At 50.6% G+C, this 23,596-nt stretch overlaps 1 protein-coding gene across 3 annotated transcripts in view; it reads right to left on the bottom strand.

Annotated features, from left to right (window-relative positions):
• Positions 1-20,279, bottom strand: part of CACNA1E (calcium voltage-gated channel subunit alpha1 E) — a 225,220-nt gene extending 204,941 nt beyond the window's left edge. For all 3 annotated transcript variants that reach the window (XM_077823463.1, XM_077823464.1, XM_077823465.1), the window contains exon 1: positions 20,014-20,279. In XM_077823463.1, the coding sequence (XP_077679589.1) occupies positions 20,014-20,279 (266 nt within the window). The remainder of the gene's footprint in view (positions 1-20,013) is intronic.
• Between the last annotated feature and the right edge of the window lie 3,317 nt (positions 20,280-23,596).

Below are 23,596 nucleotides of genomic sequence, written 5' to 3'. Positions count from 1 at the left end.
CTAGGACCATGCAGGATGCTGGGAAGCCGGAATAACATACAAAGATGAATAAGTACAAAGGTTTAAAATTGCCCACAAGCCCCCTTCAGAGCCCACATGAAAAGCCATGTGACCCAGCAAGCCTACCAGGTCAGGCTGCAAAATATAAATGTAAAACTCCCCCATACTTTCACCGGGAGGGAAGGGCTTTATCTTCTCTATAAAGGTCCAACCCAGCCAACCCTCCCTCACCAAGCTCTGCTGAGAATCTGGAGAAAGCCAAGCTCTTCAAAGATCCGACATAGGCTCACACACCCTCACACCACTCCTTCCCTACTCAGTCCTACCTGCCATCCTCAGGCAAGCCCCCCACCTGTCATTTCCTTGGGACCTCTCTAGCCAATAAGTGCCTGTGCTGGCATTAAATACAGCCCCTAACATGGAATTTAACATCAGTCACCTGCATTTATAAAAGCCTAGTTCAGCCCAGCTGGGCTTGGGAATTATAGACCAGTCCATACTCTACCATTTTTGGCTAAGAATCAAGGCAGAGAAAAACTGGGCTTACTCGTGCATCTGACTGATTTCTGTCTGGTTTCAGGCAAGGACACAGGGCTGAGTCTAGTTTGTTAGTGTCATAAATGAGACACTCCCTCCAATGGACAGAGGACATCTGTCCTTTCTTGCTGCTTTTAACGTGTTGCTCATCATATTGCACTGCATTGCCCCGCTGGTCAGTTGGATATGCCTGGGGATGTTTGGAACCCATTTGGGCCACCCCGCTTGTAACATCGGTTCAATTCCTGTCAGCCTTGTAGCTCGGATGCTATCTGCAGTTACCTAGGGATCAATGCAGCTTCCTCTGCTCTGTCATTTCTGCACGGTACCTCTAGGAGCTCTGAGTGAGGTTTGGACTGAACAATACCCATTTCCCCATTGGCCCTCTCCAGCCTTTGAGAAGGTTATTAGGCGTCTGGGTGCTTGCAGTGGGGAAATGAGATATTGGATGGCTTGGAATTGGCTGGAGACTAAACTACAGCTCTCCAGGCCAGGGGCTCACTTGATTATATAGCGTATCGCACAGCCCAGCACTGAGCATGCTGTCAGCACTTAACAAGGAATAAGAAACAAAAAATACGGCAAGGCTGAAATTATCTTAGCTGGGTCAAAGAGGTTACGTGAGGAGACTTTCCACAAGTCAGCCATTCAGTAGTGGAAAGTCCCACAGAGGGCAGCATACCACCGGACCTGGGCGGGGGGTGAGAATGGGAAGTCCCTCAGAGCGCAGCATACCCCAGGACCTAAGGGGTGCAATGGGGAGTCCCTCAAAGGGCAACATACTCTGAACCTAAAGGCTGGATTTTCAGAAGCACTCAGCATTAGCCCAACTCTGCTCCAATGGGAATTTCTCTGTTGATTTTAATGGGAGCAGAGTAAGGCTGATGGCGAGTGCTCTTGGGAATCTCATCCTGAACACAGCTTTAGAGCAGGGGCTGATCTCAGAAGATTTGGCATTGGGGGGGCCCCAAGGATCTCAAGGTTGACTCCCGCCTTCGCTCTGCAAGCACTGTCAGCCCCACTTGCCTGATTCTCCTCTTCCCCCACAAGCACTTTCGTGCTCCCAGGCAAAACCCATACAGTTACTGCCTTGACCGCCTCAAAATTCACCTCTGCTGTAATGCATAAGGACTTTGCCCTCTGACAACAGCTGGCAGCTTTGCTGCTGACTGGCTGAGGATGGCATACACCCTGGCATATCAGTCCCCCTGGTTCCCCTAGCCCACCTGTTATGGCTTGGATTTGAGATTGTAAGCTCTTTGGGGCAGAGAATGACATTGCCTATTTGTTTGTCCTGTGCGTAGCACAATGGAGCCTGACCTGGCTGGCCTCTAGGCACTGCTGCAAGCTGCACATTATATAACAACAACAACACAGGTTTTTGCCAGCTCAGCTGCGGCTGTAATTCTCCCCTGCTGATCTGATAACTGTTATGCAGGAGGCCCTTTGTGATGCCGAGGTCAGACTGTGCAATATGCACTTAATGTGGGCTACTGAAAAGGCTGATCTGTCAGCTCCTGCCATTATGTGGCCTCTCCATTATTGCTGGAGGGTAGGCAAGGCGGAGCTTTGGGGCTGGAATGCGCTATGTAGGGACCGAATATTAATATTATTACTGTTATTAATATTACCTGCTGCTGTGCGCCCTTCACCACCTGGCAGCGTGGGCAGGGATTGACTTTAAAAGGTTGGGAGGTTGACTTTTCAGGCCATTAATGGCCTGGGTCCTAGATGCCACTTCTGACTCCCTGGGGTACGTTCCATCTGGCTCTCCGTGATCCAAGGAGATATGGCTGTTGGGCTCTGATCTCAGAGCTCCCTCCCTCCCCCTGTTTAGCCCAAACACAAGCAAAGAGTAAGGCCTTTCCAGAGCACATCAGTGCACCTCTCTCTTTCCAAAAGCCTGTGGTCTGTCACACCGATTGCACTGGCACATGGGTGCTAATCACCGTATTTCAGCCTCATGAACCTGAGCTTTGGCAACTCTCCCAGGGTCTGGCCTTTAGGGGCTGATCTGCAAAGAGTCCCAGCCCCGTGGACCCCCAAAATCAGTATCATCATCCAATATCTATAACATGATGGTCCCCCGTCAGGATAGGGGACCCAGCGTGCGGGACAAACACAGGAAATGGACACTCCCTGCTCTGAAGATGACAATCTACCATCAATGGGACTTCAGCCAGGAGTAAGGGGCTGTCTGTAGAACTCTGTAAGACCCAGCATTTAGATCCCAACCAGTGTGGGTGCACCTTGACACCCACAAGGAGGCCCAAGATTTTCAAAAAGCGATGCCTCCAAGTACAGGCGTCCACTCGAGATGCTTTGGCAGAGCCTGAGTCTCAGAGGTGAGTGACAATTTGGGCCCTTTAAGGTATCTCAAGTTGAACACCCCGAAATGGAGGCAACCAAAATAACCGGTCTCTTTGAAAAATCTGGATCAATGATTTCAAAGAGACCCCACCCAGCTGTAAGGCCCCAGGCGCATCGATCTGACTGCAGGGCCTGAGTCTTTATGTGTTTTATCATGAAGCAGCTAGGGTCCTTGGCAAAGAGAAGCGATACAGCATACACATGGCAACTAATTATTAGGATTATTAGATATCCTCCCTTCAATTTAGATTGACCCCACTACAAATCACCTAGATATTAACATTCTCCTAATTGGGGGAAGGAGGAATAAATTGAGGGTTCTTCACATTTAGAAGAGACCATGAAGCCTAGCCCCCCTGATCCTTTGATCTCAAGACGGCTGTGTTAAACAAGGCGGACACGTAAAGAATTCCCTCCTCCCATCTGCCCTGCTGCCCAGCAGCGCCAAAACAAAGCACACTTCAGAGCTAAAGAACGACTAAATCCTTGTCAATGGCCACTGATCTTTAACATGTCTTTGTAATAAAAGTACAATTGTCATCAATGAACACGAGGAGACGGGCGATGCTTCCTAGCCCTGCTACCTCGCAGCTGGGAGGCAGGAGGAGGGGACCTTAGATACACCACTGTTTCGGGATAGAGAGTCATGTTTCAAGAACAGTGAGATACTGATGGAGAACAGACACCTCTTTACCCTGCAGGTGAGTGAATCAACTGCCATGCTCCTGCCTCCTGGGGGACATTTTCCTCCCAGAGTTCAAGAGGAGGCAGTAGATCCAGTGCACCAATTCATTGTACTGGCTGTGTTATGGGAATAAAGATCCTGGGCAAAGTGAATAGCAGTGGCTGTTTACACGGCTGGCAGGAGGTCTCCAGAGGTGCCTCTTTTAAATTTGGGCTTGATCTTCCCTGTAAAAGAAACTGAGTGAATCCTAGGTCTCGTGACAGACTGGGAACATGGAGGGGCTGGCTGGACAGGTCTGTCGGTGCTGTGCCCTGAAACGCAGTGATGTGCTCAGGGGGACCCACTGCACCAGGCAGCAGCCTAGCAATTAGGGTTCAGCATTAGCTCAGAGAGCTAATTAGGCCCAGTTGAGTTCAGTTAGGCTCAGCACTTTCCACAGAGGGGCTGAGCTACTCCCCTGGGAAAAACACAGGAGGGGGTTGCTGACCAGGAGGCAGGATAGGGAGCCCTGGGGAAGCAGAAGTGCAGCCCCGTAAATTGGTTTCTGTGTTTGTGTTGGAGCTGGCTGGCTGGAGAGCAGCACGGCAGGAAGGGAGCAGCCAGGGACTTTTGCCAAGTGTGGGCCACTTGAGTTAAAGCAGAACTGAAATAATCCTGACAGGGAGGGATTGTGCGTTTAAACCAGAGCCCCTGTCAACTTCTCCTCTCCAGCTGCCCCACCCTCTGGCCCTGCCATGCACTGGTTAGATAGAAGCATATGCGCAGTGCAGCCATCCCATGGCATGGCTCTGCCACAGAACTTCACTGACCCCACCGCCCCTCCTGCTATGCCAGGACCCACACCCTCAGTCATGTACCTTAGTCCTGATCTGCAGTGCCCTGCACTGTCTCCTCTGCCAATCCACCTCAATGCCAACCTGCACTCCCTGGACTGGTCCAGTTCTCTAGTTAGCATGGACTGTCACAGGGGTGGGGATGGCTCTGGGATCTGAACAAACATTCACTGGCGAGGGATTACATTGAGATCAAACTACTCATTTCCACCATTTCTCTTTCTGTGCAGGTCCTTGTAGTGCCCCATCACCATCGAATCTGAACTTCTCCCAAGTATTTAAAGTCTGAAGTAACAATCTCTCTCTGTCTGCTTTCCTCTCCCCAGCCTGTAGGAGAACAGTTTGATCAGTGTAGAGGGAGGGATGGGATGAATTAAAGCTAAGCAGAAGTGATGTCTGCATTTAGCTCTGAAAGTGGAGAGGCCCGTTCCCTTGGCAGATGTTCCAAAAGGGAGTTCCACCGCTTAGGCCCATCTCCTGGGTAGTTCTGCTCCTGCACTCAGAACCGCCCCCTGCTGGTCAACAGTATAATTGCTTCCCTGAAACAGCTGGTGATTTGGGGGTGGTTGTGATGAGGAAGAGGCAATCCAGGAGGAGATCTGTGGGCAGTTTTGAATAGTGGGCCAGACAGACCTTGAACTGGACTCCCATTCTATAATGAGCCCATGTAGAGAGCTGAGCACCAGAGTGACTTCTGGTGCTAAGCAGATGGGCTGTTGTGCTTTACACTGGCTGGAGCTTTTTTAGGGCCTGTGGCTTCATTCCTAGGCACACTAAATTACCCTACTCAAGCCTAGAGATCACGAACGTGCATATCACCATAGCCAGGTCTGTGTTCCACAGCATGGGGCACAATCTTCTGGCCAGACACAGGGAAGGGGACATTCTTTGCCACCACAGCTAGCTGGGCATCCTGTAGCACTGAGAAGTCCAAAAGGGCTTGTAAGTGGCAGACCAATTTAATCTGAGGCCAGATGCCCCAGATCGTGGGTGAGACTATAGAAGTGGGAGGCTCTTCAAAGCATTTCCCTCTTGCTACCATCCTCGCCTCATTCTTGCCTAGGTTAAGCTTCAGCCAGCTGCTCTTCTATCCAGGTGCTGGTTTTGGATAGGCGCTGGGAGAGCTAGAACATTGTGACATCTATCTTTGCGGGAGAGGTGAGATATAGGGCTGGGTATTGCTGGCATGCCTATACAAAGCTAGGACTGAGCCTTGCATAACTCTGTGGCTGAGGGCTTTGGAAGTGCAGGAAGTGTTGACCCTCTGGGTTTGGTCTAAGACCTGAGCAATTTTTAGGGCATGTCCTTTCATTTCTGCAGCTTCCTGAAAGTAGGGCAAGAGTATCGCCTATCTGGTGACCAAAGACAGGCTTTCAATCCAAACCGCCGGTGATCTCGCCAAGACGAGTAATTGCAGAAGCTAATACTTCTTTAGCCTGGTATGGAGAGGAGCTGGGGATTCAGATGAGGTATGGAACAGACCAGGTCACTCAATGAAATTAATGGCCAGTAATTTAAAAACAAATCAAAGGAAATATTCCTTTATGTAGCACATAGTCACCCTGTGGAATTCACTGCCATGAAGTCACATCCTGTTATTGACATCCTGTTACTGATATTAGCTATGGCAGCATTAATTACGCTTGTCATTAGAAAAGATAAGATTGAGGCGAATCAAATCTCCTGCTACAGAGCATATGCTGGGCACCCCAGCGGTCAGGCAGGAAGGCGTTGGCCACCTGCAGCATTGCACAGTGGTGGGCCTTGGGGGAGGGTGGGTCTCATCAGACAGGGGCACTACCAGAGGCAGGACGCTCTGAGTAGTGTGGCAGGTTCTCCATTCTCAGATGAAAAGCGATAGATAAATCTATGGTGCCACCACCCCTCAAACTGGGGATGTTCTGTGCTCAGTCGTAACATTTACCTCGCAGCATGGGGCCAGAACAGGGTGATGGAAACTGCCATGAGGTGACCAACCAGGTATCAAAAATTTTCCCAGGGGGCTTTATATCAGCTGTGATTTCCCTTCAAGGCTCCTGTTAAGGCCACACACTGCTTTGATCCCCAGCCACACCAGCCAACTTCCAGCAATTACATGAGAAACAATATTTGAGCCACTGGCCTGTTTTGGGTCTTTTGTTCCCTTTTCCTGAAAACCTGTGAGCAATTAACACTGGTTCAAAGAAAACAAGTGCTTTAGCAGTGCTGTTACAGCAAGCAAGGTGAACTATCAGGCTGGAGGGAGGTTACCAGTGGAGTTCCTCAGGGATCGATTTTGGGACCAATCTTATTTAATCTTTTTATTACTGACCTTGGCACAAAAAGTGGGAGTGCGCTAATAAAGTTTGCGGATGATACAAAGCTGGGAGGTATTGTCAATTTAGAGAGAGACCGGGATATCATACAGGAAGATCTGGATGACCTTGTAAACTGGAGTAATAGGATGAAATTTAATAGTGAGAAGTGTAAGGTTATGCATTTAAGGATTAATAACAAAAATTTTAGTTATAAGTTGGGGATGCATCAATTAGAAGTAACGGAGGAGGAGAAGGACCTTGGAGTATTGGTTGATCACAGGATGACTATGATCCGCCAGTGTGATATGGCCATGAAAAAAGCTAATGCAGTCTTGGGATGCATTAGGCGAGGTATTTCCAGTAGAGATAAGGAGGTTTTAGTACCGTTATACAAGGCACTGGTAAGACCTCACTTGCAATACTGTGTGCAGTTCTGGTCTCCCATGTTTAAGAAGGATGAATTCAAGAGAAGGTTCTACTAGGATGATCCGAGGAATAGAAAAACTGTCTTATGAAAGGAGACTCAAGGAGCTTGGCTTGTTTAGCCTAACCAAAAGAAGGTGGAGGGGAGATATGATTGCTCACTATAAATATATCAGAGGGATAAATACCGGAGAGGGAGAGGAATTATTTAAGCTCAGTACCAATGTGGATACAAGAACAAATGGATATAAACTGGTCATTGGGAAGTTTAGACTTGAAATTAGATGAAGGTTTCTAACCATCAGAGGAGTGAAGTTTTGGAATAGCCTTCCAAGGGAAGCAGTGGGGGCAAAAGACCTATCTGGCTTCAAGATTAAACTCGATAAGTTTATGGAGGAGATGGTATGATGGGATAACATGATTTTGGCAATTAATTGATCTTTAAATATTCATGGTAAATAGGCCCAGTGACCTGTGATGGGATGTTAGATGGGGTGGGATCTGAGTTACTACAGAGAATTCTTTCCTGGGTATCTGGCTGGTGAATATTGCCCATATGCTCAGGGTTCAGCTGATCGCCATATTTGGGGTCGGGAAGGAATTTTCCTCCAGGGCAGATTGGCAGAGGCCCTGGAGGTTTTTTGCCTTCCTCTGTAGCATGGGGCACGGGTCACTTGCTGGAGGATTCTCTGCCCCTTGAAGTCTTTAAACCATGATTTGAGGACTTCAATAGCTCAGATATAGGTGAGAGGTTTATCACAGGAGTGAGTGGGTGAGATTCTGTGGCCTGCGTTGTGCAGGAGGTCAGACTAGATGATCATAATGGTCCCTTCTGACCTTAATATCTATGAATCTATGAATCTAAGACAAATCGCTAGGCACTAGATCCACTTGCCTAGATGAGAAGTGTGGGGCTGGCTGGCAGCACTGGAGTCTCTCTCCTCCCGCAGGGTCTGTTTCACCCTGACAAGTTGTGCTTGCTATTTCTCACTCCCTTCCTTTCTGAGACAGATGTTTAATGCCTCTCTCCCCTTCCTAAAATCTTTAAATTTGATTATCCCAGGATGGAAAAATCCAGATGGAAAAACCATGTAGCTCTGATAGATGCAGAAACCAGAGGGAGACATGAATGCTGTGGCTGGGGCATTACAGAATGGGACAGAGGCAATGGCACTGTCTGGTAGGGCAGCGCCCTCTAATCTCTGTGAACACAGACACAAGCTGGCACATTCCACTCAGGGCTTGTCTACACTGGCAATTTACAGTGCTGCAAGTTTCTCGCTCAGGGGTGTGAAAAAACACCCCCCTGAGCGCAGCGAGTTTCAGCGCTGTAACGCGCCAGTGTAGACAGTGCCCCAGCGCTGGGAGCCGCGCCCCTCGTGGGGGTGGGTTTTCAGAGGCTGGGAGAGCTCTCTCCCCGCACTGCGCCGCGACCACACAAGGCACGTTACAGCACGGCCGCAGCAGCACTTTAGCGTTGCCAGCATAGCTGAGCCCTACGAGGGGAGAAGTGGCTTGTAGCCACCTGACCCTTAACACAGAGGTGTGGTGCACAGAGACGATGGGGGCGGGTCAAAAAGCACAAGTGTTGGCCTAATTCTTCCCCAACTGAAGTCAAAGGGAGTTTCACTACTGACTTCAAAGGGAATAGAATTAGGTCAACACCCATCTCCTTTGGGAATCCCACCCTTAAGGCCCAAGCATGTGCTGCTCTTACACCAAGTGCAAGCATTCAGATGGACACTGAGCATTGCAAGCAGGGATCTGTAGCCTCCACAGGCCCCATACCTCCAGATCGAAGAGGGCAGCTTTGCTCGGCCCCATTCTGTACAAATGAGGTGGGATTCTTGGGCAAGTTACCAATGAAGCCCTCAAACGGGTCAACGTTGGGTGTTCCTGCCTTTGTGTTACCCCTTCCTCCAGAACACCTAGCACTGAGCGAGTGTCCCTGATTAAGCTGGCCCAGCCAGTGTGAGGATAAGGTTCCTTCACTCAGATCAAGGGAGGAGTTAGGGCCAACATTTTCAAAAGTGGCTTTTCATTTTCAAAGCCTCATGCTTTAGGTGCCCACCATGTGACACCTTGACCCTACATCCCAGCAGCACTGAGCACCCACAGTTCCAGCTGACATCATTGGCCACTCTCAGCACCTCGGAGAATTAGGCCCATGGTCTCTCAGTTTGGACCCAAGACTGAGGCACCCCAAATCAGAGAGCACTTTGGAAAACTGGGCTGTAAATGGTCTGGATATCCCCAGATTCCTCTGCCCCACCCCAGGAGAGGTAAGAGTTGGAAACTATTAGCAAAAGGGTGAGGGGATAGTCAATAAACACTAAAATCAGTCTGCCTTTCATTCTGCCAAGGAGGTGATGATCCTCCCAGCTCAGAGATGGGGACCCCCCAGAAGATGTCCTGTCTCTCTCCCACTTCCTTCCTTGTTAGGTGTCTAATTATAAAAAACTTACAGTCACCCAAAATGCACAGTAACACTTGCCTCCCTCTGAGCCTAGTAATGAGAGCCTGTCTCTCGCCAGCTCTCTCATTTTACCTTCATCTAGCTTCTCGGATAAGATCATTAGGGAAACGATAAAAATAGGTTTTCTTATTGATTTATCCCCTTTATCCAATGCTCTCTCCCTTGAATAGTTGACTTGTTTCCCTAGCAACTCAGCTAATTCCAGCCCTGCTGCACACCTGCCGTTTGTTAATTTCCTTCCTGGTGAATTTCAAGCTGGGGAAGGAGATGAGAGGCCAGTGGCAGCAGTGTTGACTTGTTGTTAGTCACCAAGCCAGGCAGAAATTAGCCCAGGCTTCAGCAATAACCCATACTTCTCCCTCACCCCCAGCTATCTCCTGCCCTGGGACCACTCCACTAGGTTCTGACCTGGTCTGGCTTGAGCCATAAGTCTGTGTAATAGTGGCAATGGTGCTCGGTGCTGAGCCCTCTTCCTCCATCAACTACTGAATTACATCAGAGAGATAGAGGCAGAACTTTTTTTGTAGTTACCACGTGGGGATTAGCTCAGCAGAGCAACAGAAGGGAATGTGGAGCTCTTTCCCTTCTCTTAGGAAGAGCAGCCAGCTAAGGAATATGGGCTTTGGGGGAGCAGCCTCTATGCAACTGGGTGCTTCCCTCTGGTTACAAGAGAGTGTGCATCTGCACCAGAACCCACCACAGGAACAGGTCTAGGATAAGAGCTAAAACCAGATTCACTCATGCAGAAAGCACGCCCAGATCCAAGCCCTGAAGGGGGATTTATGATGCTGACGGCACGCTGATGCAATATGCCCAAATGGCTGGATAGGACATAAATCACACCCTGGCTGAGTGCTGCAGAAAGCCTTCACAGATTCACCTGCAGCGTCTGTGACTTAGTGATCTGAAAGCAGTGAGATCATGCTAGCTTCCCTCCCTGCCTTCCTGCCTCTCCCTGCCTTCCTGCCTACTCCCTCCCTGCCTTCAGAAATGAAATGTGCTGGTAGAAGGGTGGGATTGAGAGGAATGGGGGCTGGGATACATGCAGCATCAAAGAAGCTATGCTAGCATCTGCATAAAGGCTGGACCCATTTAAAATCTGCCTTAGAGAAACCAGCTGATAGGGGCAGGAATTCAGTTCCCATGTTTATTAAATCAGGATTTGCTACACTGCCTCACCAATGATCCCCCAGCCCTGCACTCAAGGAACCAATTTCTCCGAGGCTTCTTCTCCATCTCCATCTTCATTTGATTCTGACTTCCCCCATCAATAGACCCTAATCCAAACCCTGGAGGAAGCACTACCCTCTGAGATGAGAGGGAATTCAGCCTCTATATTCATTCATTCATTCATTCATCTCTTTGCTCCCAATCCCTTCTTCCTTCTGCTTGTCCACCACCAATCTCCTCTCTCTCCCTCCGCATGACGTGACCCCTGTGAAGGAGCCTTCTCCTCCGCAGCCCCTGTCACTTGAACAGCCTTCCTCTCTCTGACTCCCCAGCGCTCCATCTAATTCCAAATCACAGCTGAAAGCAATACTTCTCTTCTCTGCCCCTTCCTGTTAGACGCTGCAAGGTACTCTGGGGTACATTTTGCATGAAAGATTCTATTCACAAAATAAAGTTGTGGTACTGTCCCAAATTCAGCCCAGAGCTTCTCCAAACCCCCACTTCACTAACCCTGCTGGGGCAAGGAAAGGGGACACAAGAAAGTGAAGAACCTTTCTTCAGTGGGTAGGGAAGTTTGTTTCTGTCTTTAGTTCAATGCTCTGAACACTGGAATTTCGACAATGGTCTCATGAACATACTCAGTCTTGTGACATTCATGCCTCTGTCCAGTTCAAGTCTGGTTTAATGCTTGAAAGAAGACTGAATTACTTCTCTAAACCTATCACCCACACACACCAATTGCCATTGGGTACACAAATAGCACTGAAAGTACTCTATGCATATACCTTATATGGCATATTTTTATATAATGTGTGTGGGGGTATGTGCATTTGATTCATGTCTCCATATGGGGAGGAGCTGCAGGGCTGCCACGTGGGTCTGCTGGTCCCTAAGCGACTGCCACATTCACACCACCACCTGACAGCTCTGGCGGCACCACGATTGACGGGCTGTGAGCCACGTGGGCCCAAGCACCACAGGATATGGCACCCACAAGGGGCTTGATTGGCAGTGCTCCAGGAGTCCCTGATTGGTCCAGGCACATTATTAAGCTGGGTGGGAACACTAGGAAGGTGCCTGGGCAACTAGGCGGATCCTAACCTGGCTGCTGTGACAGACCCTGCTCCTTTGCCTTGCTTTGGTTCCTGGCTTCCGACTCCATCTCTGATCTTTAGTTCCAGTCCTACCCACTAGGCATGACTGCCCAAGCCCTGACCATGATACAGATACAAATAATGGGCCAGGCCTACGTGCCTGATATGGTCCATTTGTCTCCAGTAGCATACAAGAACTGTGAAGGTGCCTAAATTGAGCAGCTAGGGAGCCCCAGTTGCAGGGAGCCTGTCAGAACATGGCCAAAAGAAGAGGTATGGCTGATGCGTGCTGCACTCCAGCAATCCTCAATTGGAGCTGTGCCCTCGACAGGACTGTTACTGCCAATGCAAGCTAAAAAAGCGCAGAGGCTGCTCTAAATTGCAGAGAGCGCCAAAGAAGCTGACAGCAGCCCCCGGCTATTGGGGGAGCACAGATGTGGTGTACAATCACCCTAGCCCCTCCTCCTCATCTCTTCACACCGATGTCTTGCAGCAAAGAGACCTCCATCATACCGGAGGATTGGGGCTATTGAACCTAATTCTCCTTCTTTCACGTCAGTGCCATTTAGCTGACTTTAATGAAGTTATTCCTGATTTAGGTCAGCCTATGTTACAGGGGAATCAGACTTAGTATTTGGAAGCATTAAAAAAACATGGTATATGTTTCTAAAAGTTCACGCTCTAAATCTACATGAAGGGCCAAAGTCAGATCTGTGTAAGTGGGCACAACTCTACTGCCTGCCCCCACCTACATAAGGTTTGAATTTGGCCATTGTAATTTATACATATATACATATATTAATAAGTTGTATGCATGTGGTTTTTACCTGTCATATATGCAGTCATACATGTATACAAATCTTTTTTCTCCACCCAGCCTTGCCTTAACTGGAAACCAAATCTCTCTCTCTCTCTCTCTCTCTCAAACAAAGAAGAATCACATGTGATTTTGCTGCCTTAACATCAGTTTTTTAACTTTCATTACCATAGCAATGGGATGCAACTTGGTGTCACCATGACAACAGCTGTTTCTGTTTAAATTCACCATCTGACAGGCAGCCTCTCTCTCTCTCTCTCCAGCTGTCAGAAAGATGGACCTGCCATTACACCTACTCCCAAAGCAGGCTTGAAATCTAATGAATGAAAGGCAAAGAAAGCAACACTGAAAGAACAACAGAAAGATGTCAGAAGGCTCAGAATGTTTCTCTCAGGTAGCATGGTCATGCTACCATCCCGAGGCATACGCCAATGGATTAAGTTACTCCCATTAGGAAATCCCCAGTACTAGCCAGTTTTGTTTCAAACAAGTCCATGCAAAACTTTTTCGGCTCTTCTAAAGGCTCCTCTCTGGGCCCTGATCACCTTTAACAGGGCACTGCAGTGCATAAGCCAGCGTGCTGGAATTGTGGCTGGGCACGAGAGACAGGGAACTGCAGTCAGGCACCCCCCCACAGCTGGTCCGTGCTAGGTACTAACAGGGCTCTGCTGTGCACTGACAGGGCACTGTGAAGGAAGCACCTACTGATGGCCCTGGCTGGGCACTGACAGAGAACAGCTGGGCTTCAATAGGGCGCTGCATAAGGAAGCTTGCACAGCGGGTCCTCACTGATCATTGTCACGGCATTGCTAGAGTCCTCACTGGGTCCAGACAAAGTAATGCAAGGAAGATCCTCAGGGATCTTCTCCACTGCTTTGTACACCTGTGCAAAGTGACTGCATAATGGGGGCAAAGGGTGCAAATGACCTCACAGGATGCAAGGCAGTGGAGAATGTGGCCCCCGCTATCTGGGATCTCAATGGGTACTGTTGCAAGATGGTTGTCACAAGACAACCTCTGCCACTGGAACTTTTGATGCAGATGACATCAGAGCGAGCGCAGTAGAGAAGAAGTAATGAAGGTGAAGGGAGAGAAAGAAATGTTGTCAGGAGGCCAGCAACAAGCCAGCTTAGCCCTGCACGTTTGGGCCATTGTGTGAATTCCTCCAGTTAAGCAGGATGATTATGATACACACACTGCCACTAAGTCATTACACCCAGCACAGCGGCAGGTGCTTCCTGAGTTGAACAGGGTTAACTAGCACTTTCTGAGGTTTTAGACAACCACAATCAACACAACTGTCCTTCATCTGAACAATCTAATACATCTCAATGAGGCTCCTTTCTGGCGTTGTTGGCTTTCAGTGGGCAGTGCCAATGCAGCCAGCAAACAGGAATGCATCCTCAGTCTGTGTATCAGTGATGTGAGCAGAAAATTAAACCATGTGCATCTCCTACAGAACAAAATCCACAGACTAATTCCAATTCCAGTCTCGTGGAGGGACAGCTAGGCTGCTATGTCCAAAACTTAGCTCTGTCGCTGGTTCGGAACGCAGTACTAATGGAAATGCAACTGGGATGTCTTTGAATTACAGCTATCTTGTAAATTACAACTATGTGGAAATTCACCGCCATTCTGTCCCAGACTGGCACAGGGTTCCTGGTGGGAGGGGGTTTGAATTAAGCGATTGCTGCATAGAGAGTTCTGGCCTTGATTAGCATAGGGATGTTGGAGAAGAGAGAGTCAGAAGCAAGTCTCAAGGAAGGCCATTCTCCCCCTCAGTGTGGATGGATAAATATTAACAAGGGGATACATACAAGCATCAAGGGGACCCTGTGCCCCCTGCTGTTTATTGAATTAACAGGGATACCAGGAGAGAAGAAGAAAGGGGACTGGAACCAGGGACCAGCAGATCACACACAAAGAGATTCTGTTTCTCTCTTGGGATAAGATACCTGCAGAAAAAGTGCCCACTATTTACCGCACAGGTGTCCAGACAAGCTGAGGGTGGAAGATGAGGCAGAAGAGAATAAATTCTCTTCTTATTCATACCCATCGGTTTGGTCTCTCTTTCAGAGAAGTATGGCAGAAGAAAGATGGCTATCAAAACAGGAGATTTCTACAGCTGTCTTTCCTCTACTATAAGGGCCTCACTGAAGCCAATGGGACAACTCACATGCTTAAAGTTTAAGCACATGCTCAACTGCTTTGCTGGATCAGGGCCAGAGTGCTTAGAACCTTGCAGAATCAAGCCCCTAGGTAGCAACACAGGGGTTAAAAAATAAAATACCAGGATATTTCTCCAGCGGACCCTCTGCAGTAGCTCTCATGCACCTCCAGATCAGCCCAACAGCTTTGCATGTCAGCATTCACCAAGTAATCCTCGGAAAGCCTGCACGGCCAATGTATAATTCATGAAGATGCACAGGAGTCAGTCCTTGGGAAAAGGAGCCATAATCATAACACACCTTTTGGTTGCTTTTCCCTCCCACTTTCTTTTTTCAGAGGTGGGAGTTGGTCGAGTTGTGGTCAAACCTGATTAATAGAAGATGAATTGAGCAGATATTGATAAGCTGCTTCCCATCTCACACTAACTGAATTGTAGTTCTCCAGGCAGCCAGGCAAATGAAATAAAAACAGGAGGTCTGGGCATTGACAGCTGCTCCCCTGACAGAACAAGTGCAGTCAAGGGAGCAGAAATGGGGTTTTGTTTTTAACAGATGTAATTCAATTTTCATTTGAATTTTTAAAATGACTTAAGAAAAACAATTCTAATGCTCCTCCAGCTAAAATACAACCAGCTCCTGTTCAGTATTTTGCACACTAACAGCAAAAAAGGGGCAATTCCACCTGAACTAATAAATCTGGTTTTCAGTTTTGTATGACTGAGGATTGGATCCCCCACAAGAAAAGAAAGCCCTTGTCTCATATTTCTCTTTCTTCCTCCTTATGTATCATCCCTGTTTACACTGAAAAGCAAAACTGAAGAGGCTGCTGGTTATAATTACACATTTACCCAGCAGATATACAGGCCTGAATCACCAGGTTATTTTTATCCCTATTACCTAGTCAACTGGATTTTGATAAAGAAGGCACCTCTCCTCCCCCCACCTTCCTGATCCAAGTTGGTCTTCCTCTGTGTTATCCCCGTGATAACCAGCACCAATCACCGCTGAAAACAGCCAGCCTCCTACCTTGGGCAAGTCACCCTCTCATTTACTGTGGCCAAGATCTAATACTCTCCTCCATCAACTAGTTTGATTGCAGGCTCAGAGGCGGTTCTGGGATTCAAACAGCAGGCTTTGCCGTAAAGTGTGGAGACACTCACACAACTGTTTGAAGTCAGTAGCACTGGCTAAAGGCACTATCCCTTTTAACTGATTGCAGCAGTGTACAATTACAAGGAGAAAACAACAAGTATTTTACATTATCTGATAATAGTATGCAATTACCATGCCCCCTCATTATAAGCTTAGCCCTGTCCTAAATTATTGCACTTTGAGCTCTCACTCCACTGAAGAGCAATATAAACTGTCCTGTCATTCCAGACATTTTGCCACAGCACAAGATGATGGTACTTCCATGCTGTCTAAAACAGAAGGATCACAGTATTATGCTGACAGATTGAAAAGATTAAATGTTCACAGCATTGGCGCTTTGCCTCTAACCGCATTTCAGTTTTCATTCTCAGTGCATATTCCACTCTGTCCAAGACACACATTTATTGTACAAGGTTACTGTCAAAAAACCCCGTCAACGTAAGAGATAGCAGAAGCTACCAGGTAATGTGCTGAAGAACAGCATGAATGCTTTCAGGTCGATGAGTTCCCTGGAAAGAGGAGACCTTCATATGTTCCATCTGTTCAATGGACAAGTGATCAGAAGGAGACCAGGATTCCAATATTTAAATTAGAACTGTGGCTACTATTTGCATGGGAATATAGCATTTACTTTGACAAATGTAACTAAAAGCTAAACTACTGTCATGCTTTGTAAATTCTTGGGAAGAATAATGTGTGTGGGGAGGTTAAGTATAGTGGGAAAGCACTATGAATATAAGCTGTATGGGGCAGAGACTGTTTTTATATTATGTATGTGTACAGCACCTAATACAAGGGAACCCACTTGGGGATTCCAGCCATCAGCAGCATACAAATAAATGATGATAAAGCAAATTAATTAGCCCCTCCCTCCATCTCAGAAAACAAAGCTTATGAATAATTTGGCATATTTTGGAAAATGAGGTTTATTCATCTAAGAAATGGCATGCGGTGACCCAAAGAAATTTGCACAGATGTTCCTGGGCTCTAGATATCTCTTGATGCTTGTGATCAGACACCTCAGCCCAGACTGCAGAGATGAGTAATACATTATATGGATAGTTAGGAGAATGAGATTTAAACCTGTCATAAAGCATCTGAAGTATTTAATAGACTTAAGCAGCTCCTTCAATAACAAAAAGCCCTTTCATTTGCCTTAACTACCTTGTGTGCACCGCCAATGGCCTAACATCTTTTATCATGTCACTCAGGGGGATTGGCCCCATTTCAGCAAAGCACTTGAGCATGTGCTTAAGAGTTTTGCTGAATTGGGGCCTCGGTGTTAACAGGACTATTTTCTTGGCATATTTTTGTTCAATCAGTCCCTCTAGCCTCCTTTTATATTCTAGCCTTTCTAAAAACAGCCCTTTGCAGTGGATGAAGGGAATTTTCATTTGGTACCAGGGCAAGTTCCTTTACATCCAAGCAAGGAGTCGTCAGCTCCCTCAAGCAAGCCAAGTAGTGTGTCCGGGGAGAAAAGTAATGGCCGAAACTATGGATATTTGTCACTGCAAGTGCAAAATATAGGGCAGAGTTAAAAAGTGAATATGGCCAGCTCTAAGCTTGTCAGCTTGGCTCCCTTCTGCACCGAAGAGGCTATGAAGAGAGCAGTGTGAAAGCAACCCATCTCCCACATCCTACTGCAAAACTTCCAGGGTGCCCTGTATCCCACCCAACCCTACACAAAAATCTTCCTTCTCCAATACATTGGACAGCAAGCGATGCAGGGTGAGCCCGGAGGTTCCATTGTGCTGCCAACACTTTACAGAGGGCGTCCTTCCTGGCACACGGCTGACCACGAAGAGGGAACTGTCCCGGCTGAAGCATCAGCAGCAGCTGTACCCGTGCCCTGGCCAGAATCTCCTGGCGAGCGCCACGCAGTGCCGGCAGGAACGCCGCGCGCTGGGGAGCTGTCTATGGTGCTGAACGCGTGCGTTGGAGAAGGGCTGATGAGGAGGGTGGAGACTGGGCTGCTGCCTAGGAGGGAGGGGGAGATCTCTGCGGCGGTACTAGGAGCTCCCTGCGGGTACACACGGAAGGAGAGGAGAGCTCTCTGAGCCAGTGCCCGGCGCTGGACACAAGGGAGGGGCTCCTGGGGTAACCCCAGGCAGAGTTCTCAGCAGTGTTGGATACCACAGAGCTGTCAGAGAGGCTGTAAGGGGGGCGTCCTTCAGAAGAGGGGCCGCCAGCATCTCGGAAACTCTGCATGGGGCTGAGCAGTGGGGGCATGGGGAGCACCCGCAGAACAGCAGCTGGGGGGGTGAAGCCAGGGAAGGGGGGATGGCTGAGGAGGGGAAACAGCAATACCCACCCTGGTTGGGGAGAAGCTGGACAGCAGTGCACAAGCTTCTTGAGGCCCTGAACCCACCCAAGGGATTTGCACTCCCCTGCCCATGGGCGCCAGGTTTGTATAATTTTTGCTGGTGCCCAGAATGGGTCCAAGCAGAGCCAGGACTGACCGGCCCTGCCCCCGCACTTTGGGGGGTCCCACACTTCAGAGGGATGTGGGGTCTAGGGCAGCCTGAGGGGTCACTGGGGGGCCTGGCGCCACCAGCAGCAAGCGACCCAGCCCCAGCCCACCCCACTCCACCAGCTCCTGGCATCGCTCGGGGGAGGGGGTGGAAGCTGGAAAGAGATAGGGCAGGGGCTTGGGGGAAGGGGTGGAATGGGGGAAGAGGCAGGGCAGGAGCGTGGGGAAAGGGGTGGAGTGGGGGCAGGGCAGAGCAGGGCAGGTCAGCACCAGGCCCCCCACTGCTGCCGGTGCCAGGCCCCCTGTTTACCCCCAGGCTGCCCTGGATCCCAAGTACCCTGAAGCTTGGGGCTCCCCAAAGCACGGAGCCCTGGGTGCTTGCCCCGCCTGCCTTATGGATAGGATGGCTCTGATTAAATATAAGCTCAAACATTGGTGGAGCCGGGCCCATGTTCCTGAATATTGGTGGAGCAGGGGCACCACGGGCCCATATAACTCACCACCTAAGATTAGGCAGCTGACCTCAGCTCTGGTACTCAAGCCCAATAGAGGAGGGGGGAGTGGAGGAGGCCTCCTCCAGAAATTTTCAGCATCTCACTCTGCCACAAGTGGCAGCAACCTAGTTTCTTGTGCACCCTGGGCCGTTGGGTGCCAAAACAGTGTAGCCATCCCTTAGCAGTTCCAGCACAGCACTGAAAAAGGCAGAGTTTTCCTGTGTGTCTCAGTGGGGGCCTGGGGAGGGCATGGGAGCCCCTGGGAGAGAGGATAAAATGAAGCATTTATTAGAAGGCAACATACCAGGAAGCAGAGTCCTGCAGAATCAAGGAGGGGTCTGTTCCCATAAAGTGAAACACAGAATCCACTCTCCACAATGCCTCCTCCATTCCAGCAAGTAACAAAGAGCAAAAGGATTTCAAGACCTTTGAGGCTTGGGGAGAAGGAGGGAAGAGTCATCAATGAGCTAAGGGGGACCCCTGTTAAGTTTCTCTGCGTGTCTACAGAGTTGGAGGAGAAGCTGAGGAGCTGAGCTGTGAGTTGGTTGTAGGTCCGAACTCGGACACACACACACACACACCCGCACCCAAGCTTCCTTGCCAGACATGACCCCATGGGTGATCCAAAACTGAGTCTCTGGAGTCAGTTGCTGGGACCAATTTGATTCTAGCCCAGAGTTCTTAAGTCAACTAACTGGAGCCTTTATTCCCGAGGAGACAACACACTCAGCTTCCGCTCTCCCTGCCAAGCCCAGGAAAGGGGAGAAAGAGACAGCCTGAAAACCGAAATTAATGCAAGCCTGGATGGGGACAGGGGGTGGAGAGGAGCGCACCCGATTACCCCAGGCACTCTGCCTCCATGTGCCAAAGATTCTGGACTGAAAGCAGAAGGCAGGCGCTTACCTTAGACACACTGCTGCGTGCCTGCCAGCTAATGCAACACACATGTGGTGTGGAATTGCACCGATGCAAATCCGGGCACGAGAAGCAAGGGGTTTCCTCAGGGCAATGAGGAGGGAAAGGATATGGCCAGTCGATGAGCTTCTTGGCGTATTTCCTGACCATGTTATCTTCCCCAAAGAGGAAGAGGGATCTGTTGACTGTGAAGCAGTTCTGTCGGACTGGGATGGGGTTGTACAGAGCCATAGTCCTTGCCCTCTGCGCTTTGGTTTGCTTGAAGGCTCCCGGGGTCGCTCCGGAAGGCGCGGGGGGTCCCTGGCGGATCCTGTTCTGCTCAGAGCCCGCATCTCCGGGTCCCAGGCGGCCAGCCACCGCCTCCCCAAAGCGAGCCATCCTGGAAGAAAACAGAGAGGCGATCCAATCAAGGCACCCACCAACTACCAAGCAACAGAGCCGGAGGAGGGGGAAGGGGGGTGAAGCGGTCCCAGTCGGCAATCCCCCGCTCTGAGCTGCTCAGTCTAATGGCCAGCGCTCTGGGTCTCCTCCATTCCTCTGCCTTTCAAAACCAGCCCCGAGGCATGCTTTAGATCTGGCCGCCCGCGAGACAGAGCTGTTCTCCCGACCGCCCCGCCGCCTGGGCAGGGAGCAGGCAGGCTGCAGGCAGACGGCTGTCCCGGAGGGTAACAGCTTGCGGAGCTGGGGGGGAAGCGGCGGAGAGGCTGAGTCCCTTGGCGCAGCCCCTAGGCAGCATCCGCGCGCTCCACCCCGGAGCCGGGGGTTAAACCAGGCGCAGCATCGTCTCGGGTCTTTGTTGCAAACCAAAAGGCCAGGTCCGATCCCCGGCTGCCGCCTTTAACTCCGCGCAGGAGCCGCGCCAGAGCCCCCTCTGCTCCGGCGGCTCAGAGCCTCCGCGCCTCCAAGCCTTGCCATCGGGCCATGCAGCCGGGCGGCGCGAGCAACAGGGCGCGGGGAGCACAGGCGGCAGGCCGGCCCCGCTAGAGCCGAGCGCTGAACTTCCTCGCCAGGGGCTCCATCTTCTGCCTCAGCCTCCCAGCGGCTCTCTGGCGCGCGTGGAGCAAGGCGCACCCCCCAGGCCCGCCCCGGCGCAGGGCGGGGGGATGCAGCCACCGGGGCCGGCGAGGAAGCTGCGGCGGCTCCGCAGCCCCGCGTCCGTTAGCGCTCAGGGAGCCAATGGCAAAAATCCACCCGGCGCCTTTCTTGGGGCGAGCGAGCGACGGAGCCGCGGGAAGGAGGCGCGGGGGGAGGGGGAGCGCTCTGGAGGGAACAAAGAAGCGAAGTGGAGTCCGCTCCAGGGAGCTGCTGCCTGGCTGGCTCGCGCTACTCTCCCTTCTCCCCGAAGGGCCACGTGGGGAGACCCCTCCCTGGCCAGGCAGCCCCCAAGCGCTGAGCCCGGGCAGGGATTTAAAGCTAACCCCCCCCCCCACACACACACACACACACACACACCGCCCTGGGCGCCACAGCCCCTCTGCCCGCTCCGGGGAACCTGCCGGCTGCCCAGCAAAGCGGCCCAGGAGCCAGCAGCACGCGCCCCGCGCAGGGAGCCGCCCCTCCTCTGCCTGCCCGCCCGGGCTCCCGGCACGGGCCTGCTGGGCACCAACTCACCCGCCGCGCCGGAGGGGGCCCGGGCGGGTTTGGCTGCTGCTGGCTGAGGCTCTGCGCTCTAAGCCTTGCGCGCCCCCAGCGCCGGCGCGAGCCAAAGCCGGGCGCCCTCTGTCCCTGGCTGCCTCGGATGGGCTCTAGCTCCGGCCCCCGCTCCACGGGATCCCATCGCCACCCTTCACATCCGCCAGCCAGCGCCAGATGTGCCAACGCTGCCTCGAGCACCCTCCCAGCAACGAGGGGGGTCACTGACCTCCAGTGCTTCAGTTCGTGCGTGCCAAGGAGGGTGAGCAGACCTCCACAGATTAGGGACTTGGTCTTATAGACATAACTATCCCCCCACAAAAGAAGTGTTCCGATTTTTCACACTTACAATCCCCTCACCTCCTGTCCAGCTTTGGAAACCTTAGCCTCCTTTCCAGAGGCGCTGAGCCCCCAGGACTCCAGCCAGCACCAAAAGCTATCACCAGTCTACAGCATCTCTGAAAAACCAGGCCCAGGTGTCTGGAGTTGGTCACCCAAAAGCAGAGGCCCACCCAAGTCAGGGACCGCTCCTGAAAACATTGTTTTAATGCTCTCTATCAGTGGCCCCCAATCCACCAGAAGCCCCACTGAGCCCACTTCCAGATGTGGTCTTTAAAGCTTAAATTATAGATTCATTAAGGCTGGAGCTGTTTCCAGGGTATAGTTGGACAGCGCTGGGCACAGTGGGCCCCAAAGTGCTACTGTCATAAATAATAAACCACAACACCTGAGTTTTCTTTTTAAGCAGAATGATCACCCCTGCTAGAAAGCAAGCTCGGTTTGGTAGGGGGTGCAGACAAGAACCTTAGAGCACAGGTCTGCTTCAGAAGGCAGAGTGAAACTGGGGTTTTAAAAAAAAGGGGTGGATGGGTGGGTTGGGTTTATTTCAAACCCAAACAGCTGTTAGGACCCTGTTAACATTTAGATTTCCCGTCTGCTGTGTCTCCAATCACCTTTGCTCCACACAGCACTGATCTCACCAGGGAATTGAATTATAACTGGTGGTTTCAGTATGGTCTTACCAGATCCCTTAGAGCGATCCCATTGACATTGTCTTCCAACTCCCCAAGGGAGCAGAGCGCATGGCCCACCCTGAGAAGTTAATGGGTTCCCAGAGCCACCCAAGCAATTCCCAGCACAGAAGCAATCCAATGGATTTCATTCCCTCTCCCCCCCGCCTCCAAGCTAACAGTTTGAATTGTTTGTGAAACTCTCATCTTTTACTCAAACCAGGGAGTGAGCTTTTTCAGTAAGTGGGGGGGCGGGGTGAGCAGTGTGTGGTGAATATTCACAGTCCGCATGGTGCTGGTAAATTTTATATAATTACATGGCACTGCCACTGATTCTGGTCACTGATGGGATGGCACACATGTAGCTAACCTGTGTGTGCACACTGTAAAATCAACAACCAGCCATACAATCTGACATGTCCTTTGGGCCAATATTCAAGAATCCCTGTGTACAGCCCTCTAGGAATGCGTATTCATGCTGGCCAGCTCCAGCGAGCATGAGGGGACTGCCAACGTGCCATGTGGGACTCATCATTTCCTTCTGCATGGGAATGACTGGCCCAGCTCCTGGGCTGTGCATTGTGCCTGTTACACTGGACTGCTGGCAGAAGGCAGCCCAATAGGAGCCGTAGCTGGTAATGGATGAATCATCCCACAGGCAGGTGGCACAGAGCTGGCGTGGCTTCCCTCTGCTCGGACAATCCTCAGCTACTGGACTGGTTACTTGGGAAATCTCAGAGCTTGGCAAAGCTCAGAGAAAACCGGGCTGGAGGAGGGCAAAGATGGATTTAAACCCACCTTTTGTTCCCTCCCCCTCCCCCGTGTTGTGCTGTGTACTCCTTAGCCACAGCTTTCCACTTTTCCCTCTGCTCTAGCACAAAGACACAACCAGAGGCTTCCCCTTAATACATCTGCAAGGCTGGGAACTCCGGTCCTGCATCCCCACCACCCTCCCCCACAGTTCCCACACATAGGGAAACAGTTTCCCCACACAGGGAAGATGCAAAAAACCCACACCTTCAAGAGCACCCTCTGGCTTGAAGCGGTTTCCAT

Source organism: Eretmochelys imbricata, chromosome 8 (assembly GCF_965152235.1).
Source record: "Eretmochelys imbricata isolate rEreImb1 chromosome 8, rEreImb1.hap1, whole genome shotgun sequence".
Taxonomy (NCBI): Eukaryota; Metazoa; Chordata; order Testudines; family Cheloniidae; genus Eretmochelys; species Eretmochelys imbricata.
The sequence above is the reverse complement of the archived record's forward strand: the minus strand, read 5'-3'. Positions and strand labels throughout refer to the sequence as shown.